At 41.1% G+C, this 19,668-nt stretch overlaps 1 protein-coding gene across 5 annotated transcripts in view; it reads right to left on the bottom strand.

Annotated features, from left to right (window-relative positions):
- The window catches only part of SOS2 (SOS Ras/Rho guanine nucleotide exchange factor 2), a 114,250-nt gene that overhangs the window by 19,372 nt on the left and 75,210 nt on the right, over positions 1 to 19,668 (bottom strand). For all 5 annotated transcript variants that reach the window (XM_073350213.2, XM_073350214.2, XM_073350211.2 and 2 more), the window contains 7 exons: positions 17,449 to 17,530; positions 15,243 to 15,365; positions 10,601 to 10,704; positions 4,047 to 4,266; positions 2,811 to 2,930; positions 2,274 to 2,436; positions 42 to 159 (listed from right to left, as the gene is read on the bottom strand). In XM_073350213.2, coding sequence (XP_073206314.1) covers positions 42 to 159; positions 2,274 to 2,436; positions 2,811 to 2,930; positions 4,047 to 4,266; positions 10,601 to 10,704; positions 15,243 to 15,365; positions 17,449 to 17,530 — 930 coding nt within the window. The remainder of the gene's footprint in view (positions 1 to 41; positions 160 to 2,273; positions 2,437 to 2,810; positions 2,931 to 4,046; positions 4,267 to 10,600; positions 10,705 to 15,242; positions 15,366 to 17,448; positions 17,531 to 19,668) is intronic.

Raw genomic sequence — 19,668 nt, 5'->3', positions numbered from 1 at the left:
AACATCAAGAACTTTATCTCCAACCCCGTAGTGTAACTTACCAAAGAAAGGCACGCAGGGTGGGTTGATTGACTTGAGTTTAGCTAGGTATTTCTTAAAGTGATCTTGACTTAGCTCTACTGCTTCATCCAAAACTTTCTTTTTTCTCTCCTGTAATGCCTAATTTATTGAAGAGGAAACAAAGCAACAATGTGTCTTTTGCATGGTTTGGTTAGTGAAAATATGGTACCTTCATACTTGTATTATCTATCTATAAATTAACAAAACCTTGTTTCTCACAATATTTGAATTTAAGTGTTTTTAAATGGTTTCCAATGTACTACTACATCAACTGTCCCTGACTCTATGGCTTAAAACTTGCCGATGAAACCCCTAGTGGAGACGCAGCTATGCTGACAAAAGGGGGCTTCTGCCAACATAGCTAATGTTGTCTACCAGCAAAAAAAAAAGTTTGTCAGCATATGCTGCTTCTGTACCAGGGGACTATTCCAGCATAAACTCTGTAGTGTATACATAGCCCTAAGAGGCATCACGTGGAAGTGTCAAACTACTGTAAATACAGACAGTTATTTTCACTTCACTTCCATCAATTTACAAAAATAATCCCAACTGTTTTAAGTATGACTTATTTCAAATCTAAACAAATCAAATTTAGTTATGAGCATCTAGCACTGATACTAGTAAAAATATTTTTCTACATACAACACAGACTCCATCCTTACTGTGCAAAACTGTCTTCTGAACTTCAATAGTCTATTTCGGTGGAATTTATTAGTTTACTGAACACTCATTTTCAGTGAAAAAGTAACCATTTACACTTTTTCCTCCTAAACCCACCAATGTTCCCCAATGTTTAAACTTTTCTCCAGAATCTGCTAAAACTGGCCTCCGATTCTTGTACACTTACTCTGACCAAAATACAGGAAAGCATCCCCATTTGGGAAAGCAAAGCTTAAAAACTGCGTTCCTTGATAGCAATGTTCTTAAGTACGTGCTTAAGTTCTTTCCTGAGCATTAAACTCTCTGTAAATGTTCAAACCTATGCATGGATCATCCTTGGTCAGCAAAAGAAGAAAGGGGTCACCCACACCTCTGACAGTTTCTCTTCCCTGCCCGCTAGCTGGAATTCTGCAGCTCCCAGACAGCATTCAAGGTACAGTAAAAGTTTATAACCGGTATGCCAGGGAAACGGGGTGCTGGTAAATAAAAAATGCCGGTTCATTCAGAGGGAGAGCTTTGAAGTGCAGGGTGGGGTGGGGTAGTGGAGTGCAGGGCAGGGGTGTGAGGTGCTGCAGGGCAGGGACTCTGGGAGGGAGTTTGGGCATGTGAGGGGGCGCTCATCTCCGGTGGCTCCCTGTCCCTTCTGCTCCTGGATGAGGTGCAGCCAGGTGGCTCTGCAAGCACACGCTGCCTCTGTTTACAGGCGCCGCCTCCCATAGCTCCCATCGGCCATAGTTCCCAAGCTCCTAGTAGGGACCCCCCAGCTCCCTGCCTCCTGGGACAGCGGGGGAAACCCCCAGCTCGTGGCGGGAGGCAGCAGCAAACCCCCAGCTCCCTACCACCACGGGCAGCGGTGGGGGAAACCCCCGAGTTCTCTGCCACCCGGGGCAGCAGGGGACTCCTCCAGCTCCCTGCCACCGGGGATGGCACTGTGGGGAACCCTGAGCTCCCAGCAGGAGGCAGCGGGGGAACTCCTGAGCTCCCTGCTGCTGTGGCAGCTCCTGGTCCCCGTGGGTGGTGGGGAACCCCGAGCTCCCAGCCCAAGCAGGCAGTGGGGGATGCCTGGAGCTGCAGGTGGTACCCCGCAGCCACCAGCTGCTACAGACAGCACCTAGTTCCTGCAGCTGCCCCGCATGAAGTAGTATGGGGATCCGCTGATCCCCATTTTGTCTGGGATATTTTTAGTAAAAGTTAGGGACAGGCCACGGCTTCCATGAATTTTTCTGTTTTGCCCATGACCTGTCCGTGACTTTTACTAAAGTATCCGTGACAAAATCTTAGCCTTAGTTATGACATTCAATCATTACTGTGCTGGATTTAAGCTGGCAAGCTACAGGTGAAAGACTCCAGATGCCATTACAAATCCCCTGTGGCACCCAGGACCCTTAATATGCTACTTATGATAACATTCCTCACGAGTGTTTCACATTACACTTATAAAGTAAGTAACTGTAAAATAACAGTGTTTATTTAAAAAAAATGGTATAGGATTTGTTTTTCTTGATTCTGGTTAGTCTCTTAAGAAGGATGCACAAGTCACTCAGAAGACTTACCTCAAATGTATGATCTAGTCTGTACACTGACACAGAATTCATCGCACTGACTATCTCCAACACACCATTGAAATTATTCAACTCTTGAAAAACCTGCAGGATTTCGATTATCCTACTTAACACAGCCACTCGCTCCTCAAAATTCTCTGTTTCCACAATGCACCTAGTCAAGAAACGTGGTATTAGGAAACATTGGAATTAAAAAATTCACGTTGCTAGGCACTGAAATCTACTGTTTAGTCATCATAAAGAACAGGAGTTCAAAATGAAGACCATTACCCTACGCTTCTCAGTGTTTTCACCGAAATAGGCAGTTTAAAACTTAAAAGGAGGAGGCTGCCTTGCAGATTTTTGGTTTTGTCCTGTACTGTGCCAAGCACAAAATCAACGCTTAACTAAGGTAGTGATTACTGGAATACACAACAACTATTTTATAATTCAAAATAAAGGAATCTCCTTTAAACTGTAAGAAAACCTGAGCGATCCCTGAACTTCAACTTGATTCCATGGCAGTACGTTAACATCCCCAGTACTTACTTTTCAAACCAAAGAGTAAGATTTGTAGTGTGCCGAATCATTTTTAATAGATTTGGGGAGTTAATTTCCTTATCTTCTTTAGTCCACACACTCCCAACAAGTTCAGACGGCTGCACTGCCCTATTGAAAGAAAATGTTAAGTATGAGGCAAAGGAATGTTTGATACTTAATGTTCATATGTTCCATGTTTGCAGTAGAAGACTTATTTCATATTTCTTCCCCTTACTTGTGACATGACATTTGGTACAGATTATTCAATATAATCCATTATGGAACAGTCATTCAAAATAATCACTGGACTGGTATTTCAACACGCACACTAATGGACTCTAGAAAACGCCAGTCTCTGTTAAAAGAACATCAGTGGAGTATTTTCAGATTAGAAAATTACTAAGGACTCAGTTTTGTCTTCTGAAGGAAGAAATAAGCATCCTGAACAAAGAAAACTTCTCGTTATCTAATGGGTAAACATGAGTAATGTGTTGCTGAAATGGGGATCAACAAACCCTATAAAAGCCTGATGTGCAAAAAGAAATATTTTATTAGAAATCCTTCTGCCATTGTAGCATGCAAACCTTTCAAAAATCCCAGTTTAAATACCTTAGTTTTTATGAGGGCCCCTAGAGAATAAAGTTATTTTTAGAATGCTACAAGCATTTTTTATAAGATACCCCCAAACTTTTATTTTGAGAATTCACATATTATGTCCCAGTTATGTTTTAGTGTTGTCTACTCACTACAGCATTTTAGTGTCCTAATTATTTACTGTACAAGTCTGGTTATGTTGACACAAGTCTAATATGTTGAGGGATAAACACTTTGGTATAGGACAGAAGGTGAGCAAACCTTACTTTGCATATCATAAAAGAGAAGAATATACTTCAGGCTGATTCTACAAATTAAAGATTTTTTTCTTGCTAAAGCTGAATGCAATTTGATTAACTCAACATTTCAATTACAAATGAAAGTCAAATATAGGGGAGGTATTAAAAGTGACTGCAGAGAGCATTATCATTTCCCATTACAAACCCGTAAAATGGGATTACATATGGCAATGAGCCCTTTTTTTATTTTTACAAATAAAAGGAACATACTTTTAGATTTCCATATTAATCCTGCTAGTTTTCTCCTGTCAGAAAAGGAAATTCATGCTTCTGACTAGTGCAAACAGTGTGACTTATGGAGCTAACAAAAAGCTAACTAACTAAGGAACACACACATTTTTTGAATAACTACCTGTAGAGATCAGATTCTAGAAGTGTTAGCTGACGAGCAATTTCTATTGGGTGTAGTGTCATCAGGTCCATCTCAAACTGTCCAAGATGGCAAATATGCCATTCAATTGGGGGAGGCTGGCTCTCAAAGGTAATGTTATGACTAATTCCATTTGCTTGACATTGTTTTTTTCTTTTGATAATTTTAGCAATGGATTCTACCCACTTCTTCATGGATTTGCCTGTAAAAAACAACATTAAAAACGTTCATATTAATGGTTTAACAGCTTTTTCAAATGATAATTTTGTTAGATGTACACTTCTGCTTGTTAACTAGTAGAATGATGTGAAATAAGGATAGCATTCAGTACCTAAAGAAAAGATTAACAAATTTGTTTACATTTTATAGAATGGGATAGAAAAAATTCAGGTTCATGGGCCAAATTATTTTCTTTAACAAACAATTTGTGCACCCACCAAAGGCTACATTTGTGTATGCAAATCAGGAAACTGCATGTGCAAAGAAGTTAGGTGCGCAGTTACCCATTTCCGTATGCAAATACGGGCACAAAGACTGCACATTTTTGGGTGCATCTGTTTTGTGTTGAATTTTGAGAGTCTGGCCCTACTTGTTCAACTTTACAGTTTTTAGTTGTATGATGACTTTCCAATATATTGTGTTAGTTCATTATAGAGACATGGTGGGTGAGGTAAAATCTTTTATTGGGTCAACTTCTGCTGGTGACAGAGACAAGCTTTTGAGCTACACAGAGCTCCTCTTCAGGTCTGGGAAAGGTACTCAGGTCTGGTCTACACTAGGAAATTAGATCAGTACAACCAGGGTGTGAAAAATCCAGATTCCTGAAAGATGCATTTAAACTGACCTAATTTCCTAATCTAGACAGCAGTAGGTTGATGGGAGAATAGCTACCGCCTCTTGGAGAGATGGATTACCTATGCCAATAGGAGAATCCCTCCTGTCGGTGTAAGTAGCATCTTCACTGAACCGTTACAGAGGTGTCACTGCAGCATTTTAAGTGTAGACAGATTCTCAGGGCAGGTCTACACTACGGAGGAAAGTCGATCTAAGCTATGCAATTTGAGTTACATTAGTAGCGTAACTCAAGTCGACGTAGCTTAGATCTACTTACCACGGTGTCCACACTACGCTATGTCAACAGAAGACACTCTCCTGTCAACTCCCCTTAAGAAGTATGGGCTGGATGAATGCACTATAAGGTGAGTAGAAAGTTGGCTAGATTGTCGGGCTCAACGGGTAGTGATCAATGGCTCCATGTCTAGTTGGCAGCCGGTGGCAAGTGGAGTGCCCCAGGGGTCGGTTTTGTTCAATATCTTCATAAATGATCTGGAGGATGGTGTGGATTGCATTCTCAGCAAATTTGCAGATGATACTAAACTGGGAGGAGTGGTAGATACGCTGGAGGGCAGGGACAGAATACCGAGGGACCTAGACAAATTGGAGGATTGGGCCAAAAGAAATCTGATGAGGTTCAATAAGGATAAGTGCAGGGTCCTGCACTTAGGACGGAAGAACCCAATGCACAGCTACAGACTAGGGATCGAATGGCTAGGCAGCAGTTCTGCGGAAAAGGACCTAGGGGTGACAGTGGACGAGAAGCTGGATATGAGTCAGCAGTGTGCCCTTGTTGCCAAGAAGGCCAATGGCATTTTGGGATGTATAAGTAGGGGCATAGCGAGCAGATTGAGGGACGTGATCGTTCCCCTCTATTCGACATTGGTGAGGCCTCATCTGGAGTACTGTGTCCAGTTTTGCGCCCCACATTACAAGACGGATGTGGATAAATTGGAGAGAGTCCAGCAAAGGGCAACAAAAATGATTAGGGGTCTGGAACACATGACTTATGAGGAGAGGCTGAGGGAACTGGGATTGTTTAGTCTGCAGAAGAGAAGAATGAGGGGGGATTTGATAGCTGCTTTCAACTACCTGAGAGATGGTTCCAGAGAGGATGGTTCTAGACTATTCTCAGTGGTAGAAGAGGACAGGACAAGGAGTAATGGTCTCAAGTTGCAGTGGGGGAGGTTTAGGTTGGATATTAGGAAAAACTTTTTCACTAGGAGGGTGGTGAAACACTGGAATGCGTTACCTAGGGAGGTGGTAGAATCTCCTTCCTTAGAAGTTTTTAAGGTCAGGCTTGACAAAGCCCTGGCTGGGATGATTTAATTGGGGATTGGTCCTGCTTTGAGCAGGGGGTTGGACTAGATAACCTCCTGAGGTCCCTTCCAACCCTGATATTCTATGATTCTTCTCATTCCGGTGGAGTAACGGAATCAATGGCAGAGTGATCTGCGGTCGATTTAGCAGGTCTTCACTAGACCTACGAAATCAACTCCCAGCGGATCCATTGCCGCAGCGTGGATCCACTGGTAAGTGGAGACAAGCCCTCAGTCTGGCAGCTAACTACAAGACTGTTTAGCATAAGTATTTAACACCTATTATAAGAGACCACTCAAGGTGAAGTGGCCTGTTAACAACTCTGCAGCATAAAGACTTGAAAAAATAAACTTTTATAAATGTTTACTTTTGAACACTAAGATTGTTTCATAAATGTAGAGTACATAAAACACGTCCTGAGGCCCAGTGAGTCTCTAGACCAGGGATTTCAAACCAAAATCCCTTCAAGGAACTGGCCAAAAATAGTCTATCAGGAAAATCTTACATAGTGACTATCAACCCAGCAGGAGATCAACAACTGTTTTTTAAATTTATAACTCAAAATTGTATTACAGGATGGCTAATTTGGTAACCTAAAAGTGACATCCAGGCATTGCCAAGAAGTCATCTAGATTCAGCTGACATCAATGTTACTCTCCAAGTGGACTGCAAAGGGAGTTTGCTCATGTCTTTAGGGCAGTGGTTCTCAACCATGGATACATACGCCCCTGGGGATTTGCAGAGGTCTTCCTGGGGATACATCAACTCATCTAGATATTTGCCTAGTTTTACAACAGGTTACATAAAAAGCACTAGCAAAGTCAGTACAAACTAGGGCTGTTGATTAATTGCAGTTAACTCACGCGATTAACTCAAAAAAATTAAAAGCGATTAACAGCAGTTTTAGCTGAACTGATAAAACAATAGAATACCAACTGAAATTTATTAAACATTTTTGAATGTTTTTCTACCTTTTCAAATATATTGATTTCAATTACAACACAATATACAAAGTAGACAATGCTCACTTTATATTGTTATTACAAATATTTGCACTGTAAAAGTGGCAAACAAAAGAAATAGTATTTTTCAATTCATCTGATACAAGTACCACAGTGCAATCTCTTTATCGTGAAAGTGCAACTTACAAATGTAGATTTTTTTGTTATATAACTGCACTCAAAACAAAACAATGTAAAACTTTAGAGCCTACAGGTCCCCTCCGTCCTACTTCTTGTTCAGCCAATCGCTCAGACAAATGAGTTTTTTTACATTTACAGTAGATAATGCTGCCCGCTTCCTATTTACAATGTTGCCAGAAAGTGAGAACAGGTATTGGCATGGCACTTTTGTAGCCAGCACTGCAAGGTCTTTACATGCCAGATATGCTAAACAATCGTATGCCCCTTCATGCTTTGGCCACCATTCCAGAGGACATGCTTCCGTGCTGATGATGCTCATTAAAAAAATAGTGCATTAATTAAATTTGTGACAAAACTCCTTAGTGGAGAATTGTATGTCTCCCACTCTGATTTACCAGCATTCTGCCATATATTTCATGCTATAGCAGTCTTGGATCATGACCCAGCACATTGTTCGTTTTAAGAACACTTTCACGGCAGATTTGACGAAACACAAAGAAGGTACCAGTGTGAGATTTCTAAAGATAGCTACAGCACTCGACCCAAGGTTTAAGAATCTGAAGTGCCTTCCAAAATCTGAGAAGGACGAGGTGTGGCGCATGCTTCCAGAAGTCTTAAAAGAGCAACACACTGATGTGGAAACTACAGAACCCGAATCACCAAAAAAAGAAAATCAACCTGCTGCTGGTGGCATCTGACTCAGATAATGAAAATGAACATGCGTCGGTCCACACTGCTTTGAACTGTTATTGAGCAGAACCTGTCATCAGCATGGATGCGTGTCCCCTGGAATGATGGTTGAAGTATGTAGGGACATATGAATCTTTAGTGCATCTGGCACGAAAATATCTTACAACGCCGGCTATAACAGTGCCATGAGAACGCCTGTTCTCACTTTCAGGTGACACTGGAAACAAGAAGCGGTCAGCATTATCTCCTGCAAATGTAAACAAACTTGTTTGTCTTAGCAATTGCCTGAACAAGAAGTAGGACTGAGTGAACTTGCAGGCACTAAAGTTTTACATTGTTTTATTTTTGAATGCAGGTTTTTTGGGTACATAATTCTACATTTGTAAGTTCATATTTCATGATAAAGAGATTGCACTACTGTGCTTGTATTAGGTGGATTGAAAAATACTATTTCTTTTGTTTTTTACAGTGAAAATATTTGTAATAAAAAATAAAGTGAGCACCGTACACTTTGTATTCTGTATTGTAAGTGAAATCAATGTTTGAAAATGTAAAAAAATCCAAAACTATTTAAATAAATGGTATCCTATTATTATTTAACAGAGCAATTAATCGTGCAATGAATTGCGATTAATTTTTTTAAATGCTTGACAGCCCTAGTACAAACTAAAATTTCATACAATTACTTGTTCATACTGCTCTATACATGATATACTGAAATTTAAGTACATTTATATTTCAATCAATTTATTTTATAATTATAAGGTAAAAATGAGAAAGTAAGCAATTTCTCAGTAATAGCGTGCTGTGACGCTTTTGTATTTTTATGTCTGATTTTGTAAGCAAGTAGTTTTTAAATGAAATGAAACTTGGGGGTACACAAGACAAATTGGACTCCTGAAAGGGGTACAGTAGTCTGGAAAGGTTGAGGGCCACTGCTTTAGGGAATGTTATCACAGTGTTCAACTATAAGTAAGGTTATATTTTAGTCACGGGTATTTTTTGTAAAAGTCATGGACAGGTCATGGGCTGTAAAGAAAAATTCACGGCCCGTGACCTGTCCAAGACTTGTACTTTATACCCCTCACTAAATCTTGGGTGTTCTGGGGGGGTGGCCCAGGGGTGCCTCTGGGGAGGGGGAAGGTTGGTGGCGCGTAGCCTGGGACCCCCCCACTGCTGCTGGCGTGTGTGTTTGACAGGGCTAGCAGGCTCCTTACCTGGCTCTGCGCAGCGACATGTCCCTCAGCTTCTAGGCGGAGGCGCGGCCTGAGGGCTCCACGCATTGCCTCTGCCTCAAGCTGTGGATGCAATGCCTGTGGGAGGAGGCAGCGTACCGAGCCGCCTGGCCACACCTCTGCCTAAGATGCGAGGGAGGGACATGTCGCCACTTCTGGGGAACCCCCTGAGGTTAGCACTGCCGGAGCCCTCACCCCCGCAGCCCTGAGCCCCCTCCCACACCGAAACTCCTGCTGCTGCTAGGGTGGGGGAAGGGGCACCACAGTGGCCCAAGATTGCCCCAGCAGTGGCCGGTGCAGCCCGTCCAGAGGCTGCCTGAGCTGCTCAAGTGGCCCCTGGGCCAGTCGCACTAGCTGCTGCAGAAGTCATGGAGGTCCCAGAAAGTTACGGCATCTGTGGCCTTAGTGACAGACTTGCAGCCTTAACTACAAGACCTACAGGAAGTAACACTAACTGAAGCTAAAAGGTTTTTATATTGTTCAGCTCTCCTCTTCTGGAAGAGTAATGGTTGTTGTTCAGGGTCTTCAGGACAAGGATAGTAAAATGGGAAAGGATCAGTGTTCCAACAGGGAAGAAATTTTCTCCTCTCCCTGAGGAAAGATTTTCTCTAGGAACTTAAAGTGGGGAAGAGGCAGAATTCAATTTTAAAAATTAGACAGATTATACCGGTTTATTTTTATTTATTTAAATTAGTATCACTGTGCAAAATTATGGGTGTTAAGTCTTTTTCCAATTTTTATCAATTCAAATGTTTACAGTTTCAGGAAATTAGGGGGGAGTCAGACAATTGATCGCAATAGACACACATTCAAAGAGTTTGTTTTATAACCATTAAAACACAAATTGTCAATATCTTGTCAAAATATATAAAGTAAAGATACTTAAATCAAACTCTAATATAATCTCAAGTACCATTTTTCTTGCCTATCTGTAAATTTCGATCATCATCAATGGAAATATTTTTTCGTTGGTTTGTATGTCTGAGGAAATTGATATCTGCCAATAAAAAAAACGAATTCTTCCAAGCCTAAAGTTGTTTTGAATTCAAGAAAGACCATACTGGTTTCAGACAAGGACAACCTTAAATATTTACTGCTAAATAAGCTTTAATAGAACAACATAGTAATGTCTGAAATTATTTAGGTTTCTGACTTAATCTTGCAATGTCTATGCACGTGAGATTTGACTTCAACTGGAGTAAAAAGAACTGTTCATGTGAGTAAAGTTACTCATGTATGTAAGAGATAGCAGGATTAGACCCCCAGAATGTATTAGAAAGTAAAAAGAACAAATGGATTGTAACAGTTACTGTACCTCTTACACTTGAAATAAATGTCTCCAGTCTGTCGAGCAACTCCAAATCTCTTTCAAAATCATAAAAATGATGTTCTACCCAGTGTCGAAAAACATTTAATATCCTAAAAAATAAGGGGGGGAGGAGAGGGAGGAAAAAAATAATCTTTTTAATTTTTATGAACCCTCAAGTCCAGCCAACCTGCACATTGATGAAGCATGGGTTCTGCAGAAGTTACAGTATGCAAAAATGTAATTAAGGACCATCGCAATGCATCTGCACAACAGGTTGGAGTCAGAACTGAGTGTGAAACCTTAACTTTGGTAATCCTGGAATTTTGAGAATGTAACTTTGCAGCCTTAACAATCAGTTTTATTTAAAAAGACGAGGGATTAACGTAAGTGTATCCAAAAGAGTAAACCATAAGAACGGCCATACTGAGTCAGACCAAAGGTCCATCTAGCCCACTTCCGATAGTGGCCAATGCAAGGTGCCCCAGAGGGAACAAACAGAACAGGTAATCATCAAGTGCTCCATCCCCTGTCGCCCATTCCCAGCTTCTGGCAAACAGATGCTAGGGACACCATCCCTGCCCATCCTGGCCAATAGCCATTGATAGACCTGTGCTCCATGAATTCATCTAGTTCTTTTTTGAACCCTGTTATAGTCTTGGCATGCACAACATCCTCTGGCAAGGAGTTCCACAGGTTGACTGTATGTTGTGTGAAAAAATACTTCCGTTTATTTTAAACCTGCTGCCTATTAATTTCATTTGGTGACTCCTAATTCTTGTGTTATGAAAAGGAGTAAATAATACATCTTTATTTACTTTCTCCACACCAGTCATGATTTTACAGACCTCTATCATATCCTCCTTTAGTCGTCTTTTTTCCAAGCTCAAAAGTCCCAGTCTTATTCATCTCTCCTCATATGGCAGATGCTCCATACCCCTAATAATTTTTTTTTTGCCCTTTTCTGAAACTTTTCCAATTCCAATATATCTTTTTTGAGATGGGACAATGATATCTGCACACAGTATTCAAGATGTGGGCGTACCATGGATTTATATAGAGACAGTATGATATTTTCTGTCTTCTTAACTATCCCTTTCTTAATGATTCCCAACATTCTGTTCCCTCTTTTGACTGCCACTGTACATTGAGTGGATGTTTTCAGAGAACTATCCACAATGACTCCAAGACCTTTTTCTTGAGCAGTAACAGCTAATTTAGACCCCATCATTTTATATGTATAGTTGGGATTATGTTTTCCAATGTGCATCACTTTGCATTTATAAACATTGAATTTCAGCTGCCATTTTGTTGTCCAGTCACCCAGTTTTGTGACATCCTTTTGTAGCTCTTCGCAGTCTGCCTGGGACTTAACTATTTTGAGTAGTTTTGTATCATCTGCAAATTTTGCCACCTCACTGTTTACCCCCTTTTCCAGATCATTTATGAATATGCTGAATTAGACCGGATCCAGTACAGACCACTGGGGGACACCTCTATTTACCTCTCTCCATTCTGAAAACTGACCATTTAGTCCTACCCCCTGTTTCCTATCTTTTAACCAGTTACCAATCCATGAGAGGACCTTCCCCCTTATCCCATGACTACCTACTTTGCTTAATAGCCTTTGGTGAGGGATCCTGTCAAAGGCTTTCTGAACATCTAAATACACTATATCCACTGGATCCCCCTTGTTCACATGCTTGCTGACCCCCCTCAAAGAATTGGTGAGGCATGATTGGTGAGGCATGATTTCCCTTTACAAAAACCATGTTGACTATTCCCCAACAAATTATGTTCATCTATGTGTCTGACAATTTTGTTCTTTACTATAGTTTCAATCAGTTTGCCCGGTACTGAAGTCAGGCTTACTGGCCTGTAACTGCCGGGGTCACCTCTGGAGCCCTTTTTAAAAATTGGTGTCACATTAGCTATCCTCCAGTCATTTGGTACAGAAGCTGATTTAAATGATAGGTTACAGACTACAGTTAGTAGTCCTGCATAACAAAAGAATAAAGTAAAATCCAACATTCTTATATCATTAGCAAATTTCTCAAGTGAAAAAGCTAGTTAACATTTACCATTTATAAAAAGGCATAGGTTTTCTAATGGTTTCTCTTTCCTATTTACATTTTTCATTTTAAAAGCTGATATATCAAAAGTCAGTGTTGTAAAAATAGTAATAGAAATTTTTTATACCCTTTTATTCACATGAAAGGAAAGGAACAGTACAAGATCCACTTTTTTCTCTTAAGATCAGGAAATACAAGTTTTCACCTGCCTTCTCTCTACTTTCTTAAACATTAAGCATCAAATTAACCTTTAGAACCAAAATACGATTACACTTGTCCTTTGAACTCTTAGGATGAGAAACTTTGCTTTTCTCGCCTCTCCTTCACACACACAAAAAAAAACAACCCCTGAGCTGATGGCTCAAACTATTTGATTTATTTGGGCCTACTGCTTTGTTATCTAGATGCATAACAAATTAAAACTGTCCATATCAACCCACACAAACAAATCTCTCTCCATACCACTCTATAAGACCATAACTTGTAGTGGCCCAGATTAAAGGTGCACTTCACACCATTCTCTGAAAGCCAATAAACTCAAGCGCTGCTAAGGGACCAGAAAAAGCAGGTGCCGTAGCTGAGGACCCTCCACCAAAATCAACTTACCTCCATTTAAGAGTTTCAGGTAGACTTTGTCAACAAAACACCTCAGCTGATTCCAGCAGTTATCAGTTTGCATACAGAAAACATGCACTCCCTAAAACTACCAAATTCAGCACCATAAAGGGATGGATGTATTAGAACTAAAACCTTGAACTACACCCAAAGCAGACCACACCTCACACACAGCATGGATGTAATCTCCTCATGCTGGTCCATTCCAATTAATAGGAAAGCCAGGCATTCCGTGCTACCTGAAGCTACCACTTCAAGTAAAGTCCCAAGCAGAAGAGTGAAATAGTTCAACCTGAAGGTGACAAAGACACTGATGACTTAGGAGAGTTCAATGTAATTTTTTTTTTAAATTAGTCCGCTAACTACAGATGGGGAAAAAAGTGACATTAACTGCTGAGTAGAGCAATTTGTTTGTTTATCAAAGAGGTTAAGGACAGCTTTACTACAGCTTAGGCAGTGTTGTTGTAGCCATACTGGTCCGAGATGTGAAGAAGAGCTCTGTGTAAGCTTGAAAGCTTCTCTCTTTCACAAAAATAAGTTGGTCCATAAAATATATTACCTCATCCAACTGGTTTCTCTTTTGAATCCCAGTAGACAATTCAGTTTCAAGCTATTAGAAGCCACAGACAATTCTAATTTCTCCCAAGAACAAAATTTTAACAATAAGCCACAAAAGAGTAAATGGTTGTTTTAAACTGCCCCTCCCCACAAAGCCTAAATGCTGTTTATGTGACAGTCTAGGGCCCTTGGATCACTTTCTGTTAAAACCACTCTTAAGGGTATTTCATATCCCCAATGTGGCTTGTACAAGAAGCAGACAAAAGTAGCCATTCAGGCAACTAAGTACTGCTGAAAGGTAAGGCACCAGAAATTCTTTCAATAAAAACTGGATTTCTATCTGAACAGATAGAAATCCGGGCTCATAAAGAAGGACGACAAACTAACTCCAAACAGTTCATCAAGCCATAAAAGAAAGCAATGAGTCACAAAAATGATTTTACAGAAGTCAGTAGCAAGAAACTGCTTATAAATTTCCCACACTATTTCATTTTCTATTACAAATGATTTATCAAAGTAGAAAAATAAATTGCATGAACTCTTGACAAACAAATGTAAAAAGGTTATTTTAATAGCAAACAAAGTTATGGATCCACACTCTAAAAGCACTATGCCTAATCAGGGTGTACATTGGTAAGCTGCTTACCACCAGACGGGCAAGATGAACAAGGCATTCACCAACCGGATAAATCTTAAATGCAGCTTTAGTTCTTTAAAGTGTTAACCTTAAAAGGCTGAATTAAGAGCCTTAAAGTAGCTCCCAATTCAATTTATTATTGTTAAATAGCCTGGCAGACTCCACAGCACTTGAGTGACTGGAAGTACTAATGGAGAAACAGCAACTTCTCTCTGAAGTATTACCGTAAACATTCCTACAGATTAGACTTCAGAGGGAAACCGATTCTTCTCAGGCCAGTTACGGTGATCAATAGTGCTGCAGAGAACTACGCAGCTATGAGAAGCTACCTGTGTACAAATACATCAGCTGGGCTGGAACAGGGAGTGAAAAAAACAATGGAACTGAAGAATGAAAGGAAAGAGGATTACCAGCTTAGGCGGCCTTTGTGGTTATAACCTATAAGAACAGTCATTCAATAGAAAAGGAGTAATTTTAATTGCACATACCTCACCTGCACCCACTTTAACACAATGAGCAACAGGCTTTCTGTAGGGCATTCAGTTTTCACGTGTGAGCAGCATGGAACAGACATAAGATTGTAACAACCAACAAAACCCTAAATGACTAAATCATAACGTGTCTTTGGATTATCATTGTCCATAGCCTCGCCACACTAACAACTTAACACTTGATAACACTCTTCACCGTAAATTGTGTCGTCAGAAACAGGATACACACACTGAACTAAAATTTGGATCTAATGCAGGAAATATAAAGGCACCCAAACCTGAGTTGTACTGGCTGGACATATTCCTTGCGAAATCTTTTCAGGTCTGCACTGATTGGCTGCTCTCCTTTCTCTATTGCCAACCTATCTGCTTCAGTAGGCTCAGGCTCTGGGATTTCAAACCTATGAACAAAAGCACAAAGCTGGTTATTGAACAAAACCTTTTTAAATAAAATCAACTAAGTAAAAACATAATTAAAATGGTTTAAGTAAGGTGAAAACTCCTGAGCAACGCATGAGTGGGTATATGCTGCTCTAATTCCAGTTTTGATTTACTTCAAGACTATCTTAAAAGCCACACCTTTGGTGCATTGATGAAAAGTTAAGGAATGCAGTAATGATCTTTTCAAAGCTTATAATTTCATTGCCCTTCATTTGTGTCCTGACACTAGCCAACAAATTAAAGATCTTTATCTTCAAGGTCCTACAAAATACAATCCACATCTACATCTCAATTCATCTCTTAGCCTCCCTCTCTCCACTATTCCCTTTTGGTCTTGTCAAGCTGTATCATTCATTTTAATTGGTCATTTCATTTCATCCATGAATCCCTCCTAAATTATTGTCACCCTACTGATTTCTCTGCACACTGTGTTACCTGAGCAGTTCCATACCCTGTGTTAGACTGCAAGCTCCTTTTGGTAGGGATCATATCCTCTATATAGCTTTAAAAGCCCAGTGTATGTTTATGGGGCTATACAGTTCATAACAGTAATTTTTATCATCGTTGTTTGGTAGCAGGGTAGCGCCCAGAAGCCTTGCTCAGGATGGGACCATTATCGTACTGCAAACACATTGGCCCATGATCCAAAAAAGCTTATATTAGAAATGCAAAAAGACAAAGGGAGGAGGAGGAGGAGAATACAAGCACATGCCTTGTTTTTTTACCATCTTTATTTTTAATTCTTGTGCCCCGGAAGACAGGCAATGTACTTCAAAAATAACCAAATGGATCAAACTTTCAAAAATGTAATCTCAGCACAAACAGGCATGAAATTTCAGTTTAAAACTGTGGCTGAAAATAAGTGTTAATAACGGCAGTGCTGTTTCAAGCACAAGCATTGTGCTGCCAGTACTATGATGATTTATTTGTATCCCCCCAGCACCGAGGAGCCCTCAGTCATGGACCAGGACCCATTGTGCTAGGTGTTGTACAAACACAGACCAAAAAGACAGTGCAGTTATATTATTGTAGTGAAACTATGTAGCATCTTTCATTTCAAAGGATCCCAATAAAGCTTCACAGACACAGCTTCACCACGGGGACAGAGGTAAGCAACCACAGCACAGCACACTGCATAACACTGAGGGTGGAGGAACTGTTGTACCAAGGAGGCACAGACCTGCGCTTGGGGCCCCATTTCTCAGAGTCACACAACAGAGGACAGTAGACATCCGCTTTCATTTTTTAGAAAATCATGCAAGTTTTTAGTCTACATGGCTGCAAGCAAAGAGAAGCTTGAAAAGGTGACCCAAGTATAATCTATGCTGTGATGTCTGCAAACAATTTAAAACAACAGCTTTGAAAGGTGTGACATCTACACAGATGTTAATGCCAAGATCCACTATCACCACTCTAGCAGAGGACTATGTATGGCAGATGGAAAAAATTGCAGCAGGCCCCACCCTCTCATGTGTATACCTTCCTTGTGCTGGATTAAGAATCGGGCTGCCCTATTACCATCCTGGCCTCTCCATGAAAAAAGGGACCCCTGCTGTTGCTCCTACGGGAAAGAAGAGAATGACAGGACAGGACCAGTGCTTCTGTTTGGCAGAAGAATGATGCCCCCTGCCTCTGGCACTCCAAGATGGGGGAGTTGTTGAGGTGAAGCCACGGTGGCCCCATGTCATGGCGCACCTAGAACCCTGGATGGTCTTAATCCAGCCCTGCACGTGCCTAATTTTAATAATGTGCTTTACGTATTTACAGGATCAGGGTCTAAAGCTTAGACATCAAAGACATGGTTTGAGCATTGGCCTGCAAATGCCAGGGTTGTGAGTTCAATCCTTGAGGGGACCATTTAGAGATCTGGGGCAAAAATTGTAGATTGGTCCTGCTTTGAGCAGGGGGGTTGGACTAGATGACCTCCTGAGGTCCCTTCCAACCCTGATACTCTATGATTGTACTGCAATCATCAGAAGAGAAGGAGCAAGTAATCTAAACTGAAACACCCCAGTGTCTTCAAAAGAAATGTTTGTTGTTTACCTTTCAATCAACAAGCTCAGCAATTCCTGTGGTTTACAAAAGGAGCGGTAGGTAGTAAGGAACGTGCGAACAAAATTAGGATCTGTGAAGGGAAAACAAGAAAATTAAAACAAGAAATTTCAACTTTCACTGATAAAAAATGGTTGAATTTTTTTTTTTTTAAATTGCAGCAAAAAAAGTTAGCCAGAGGCACTCAGCACAGAACATTCCTGCTTAACATTTCAACCAAATGCTTAAAGTTGGGCAAAATTATAAGCAACTGAAAATAGGGTCTTATATAATGGGAAGTATCATGCAGCCTTAACTATAGGCATTGCTACTTGTGCCACCTATATTACAAGATATAGCAACTTAAGTTATTTTTACTATTTCAGCTTAACCATAAAGGTTTGGGTTTTTTTTTAAACTTATTAGTTGTAATTTTTGTATGCATAAAGATCTTCTAATATGCCTACTATTTTGTGTAAGGCTGCAGCATTGTTTCATCATTCCAAATCATACAAGTCAGACACTTGCAGGATTGCTCCATACAGTATATTTTCTGAGCAGCAGCTTCTAAACTTTATTGCTTCATGTTTCACCTTCTTATCCCTGGTCTACACTAGGAGTTGAGGTCGAATTTAGCAGCGTTAAATCGATTTAACCCTGCACCCATCCACACGACGAAGCCCTTTTTTTCAACTGAAAGGGCTCTTAAAATCGATTTCCTTACTCCACCCCCGACAAGGGGATTAGCGCTGAAATCGGCCTTGCCGGGTCGAATTTGGGGTACTGTGGACGCAATTAGACGGTATTGGCCTCTGGGAACTATCCCAGAGTGCTTCATTGTGACCACTCTGGACAGCGCTCTCAACTCAGATGCACTGGCCAGGTAGACAGGAAAAGGCCCGCAAACTTTTGAATTTCAGTTTCCTGTTTGGTTTCAGAGTAACAGCCATGTTAGTCTGTCTTCGCAAAAAGAAAAGGAATACTTGTGGCACTTTAGAGACTAACCAATTTATTTGAGCATGAGCTTTCGTGAGCTACAGCTCACTTCATCGGATGCATACCGTGGAAACTGCAGAAGACATTATATACACACAGAGACCATGAAACAATACCTCCTCCCACCCCACTCTCCTGCTGGTAATAGCTTATCTAAAGTGATCATCAAGTTGGGCCATTTCCAGCACAAATCCAGGTTCTCTCACCCTCCGCCCCCCCACAAACAAACTCACTCTCCTGCTGGTAATAGCCCATCCAAAGTGACCACTCTCTTCACAATGTGTATGATAATCAAGGTGGGCCATTTCCTGCACAAATCCAGGTTCTCTCACTCCCTCACCCCCCTCCAAAAACCACACACACAAACTCACTCTCCTGCTGGTAATAGCTCATCCAAAGTGACCACTCTCCCTACAATGTGCATGGTAATCAAGGTGGGCCATTTCAGCACAAATCCAGGCTCTCTCACCCCCCCCCCCCGGGGAACACACACACACACAAACTCACTCTCCTGCTGGCAATAGCTCATCCAAACTGACCACTCTCCAAGTTTAAATTCAAGTTTAACCAGAACGTCGGGGGGGGGGGGGGGGGCGTAGGAAAAAACAAGGGGAATTAGGCTACCTTGCATAATGACTTAGCCACTCCCAGTCTCTATTTAAGCCCTGGCAAGCTGCAGGTGAGTGCAGAGCTCATCAGCAGAGGTGACCACAATGGAGTCCCAGAATCGCAAAAGAGCTCCAGCATGGACCGAACGGGAGGTACGGGATCTGATCGCTGTATGGGGAGAGGGATCCGTGCTATCAGAACTCCATTCCAGTTTTCAAAATGCCAAAACATTTGTCAAAATCTCCCAGGGCATGAAGGATAGAGGCCATAACAGGGACCCGAAGCAGTGCCGCGTGAAACTTAAGGAGCTGAGGCAAGCCTATCAGAAAACCAGAGAGGCGAACGGCCGCTCCAAGTTTGAGCCCAAAACATAGAATCATAGAATCTCAGGGTTGGAAGGGACCCCAGAAGGTCATCTAGTCCAACCCCCTGCTCAAAGCAGGACCAATTCCCAGTTAAATCATCCCAGCCAGGGCTTTGTCAAGCCTGACCTTAAAAACCTCTAAGGAAGGAGATTCTACCACCTCCCTAGGTAACGCATTCCAGTGTTTCACCACCCTCTTAGTGAAAAAGTTTTTCCTAATATCCAATCTAAACCTCCCCCACTGCAACTTGAGACCATTACTC

This window comes from Lepidochelys kempii, chromosome 6 (genome assembly GCF_965140285.1).
Source record: "Lepidochelys kempii isolate rLepKem1 chromosome 6, rLepKem1.hap1, whole genome shotgun sequence".
NCBI lineage: Eukaryota > Metazoa > Chordata > Testudines > Cheloniidae > Lepidochelys > Lepidochelys kempii.
The sequence above is the reverse complement of the archived record's forward strand: the minus strand, read 5'-3'. Positions and strand labels throughout refer to the sequence as shown.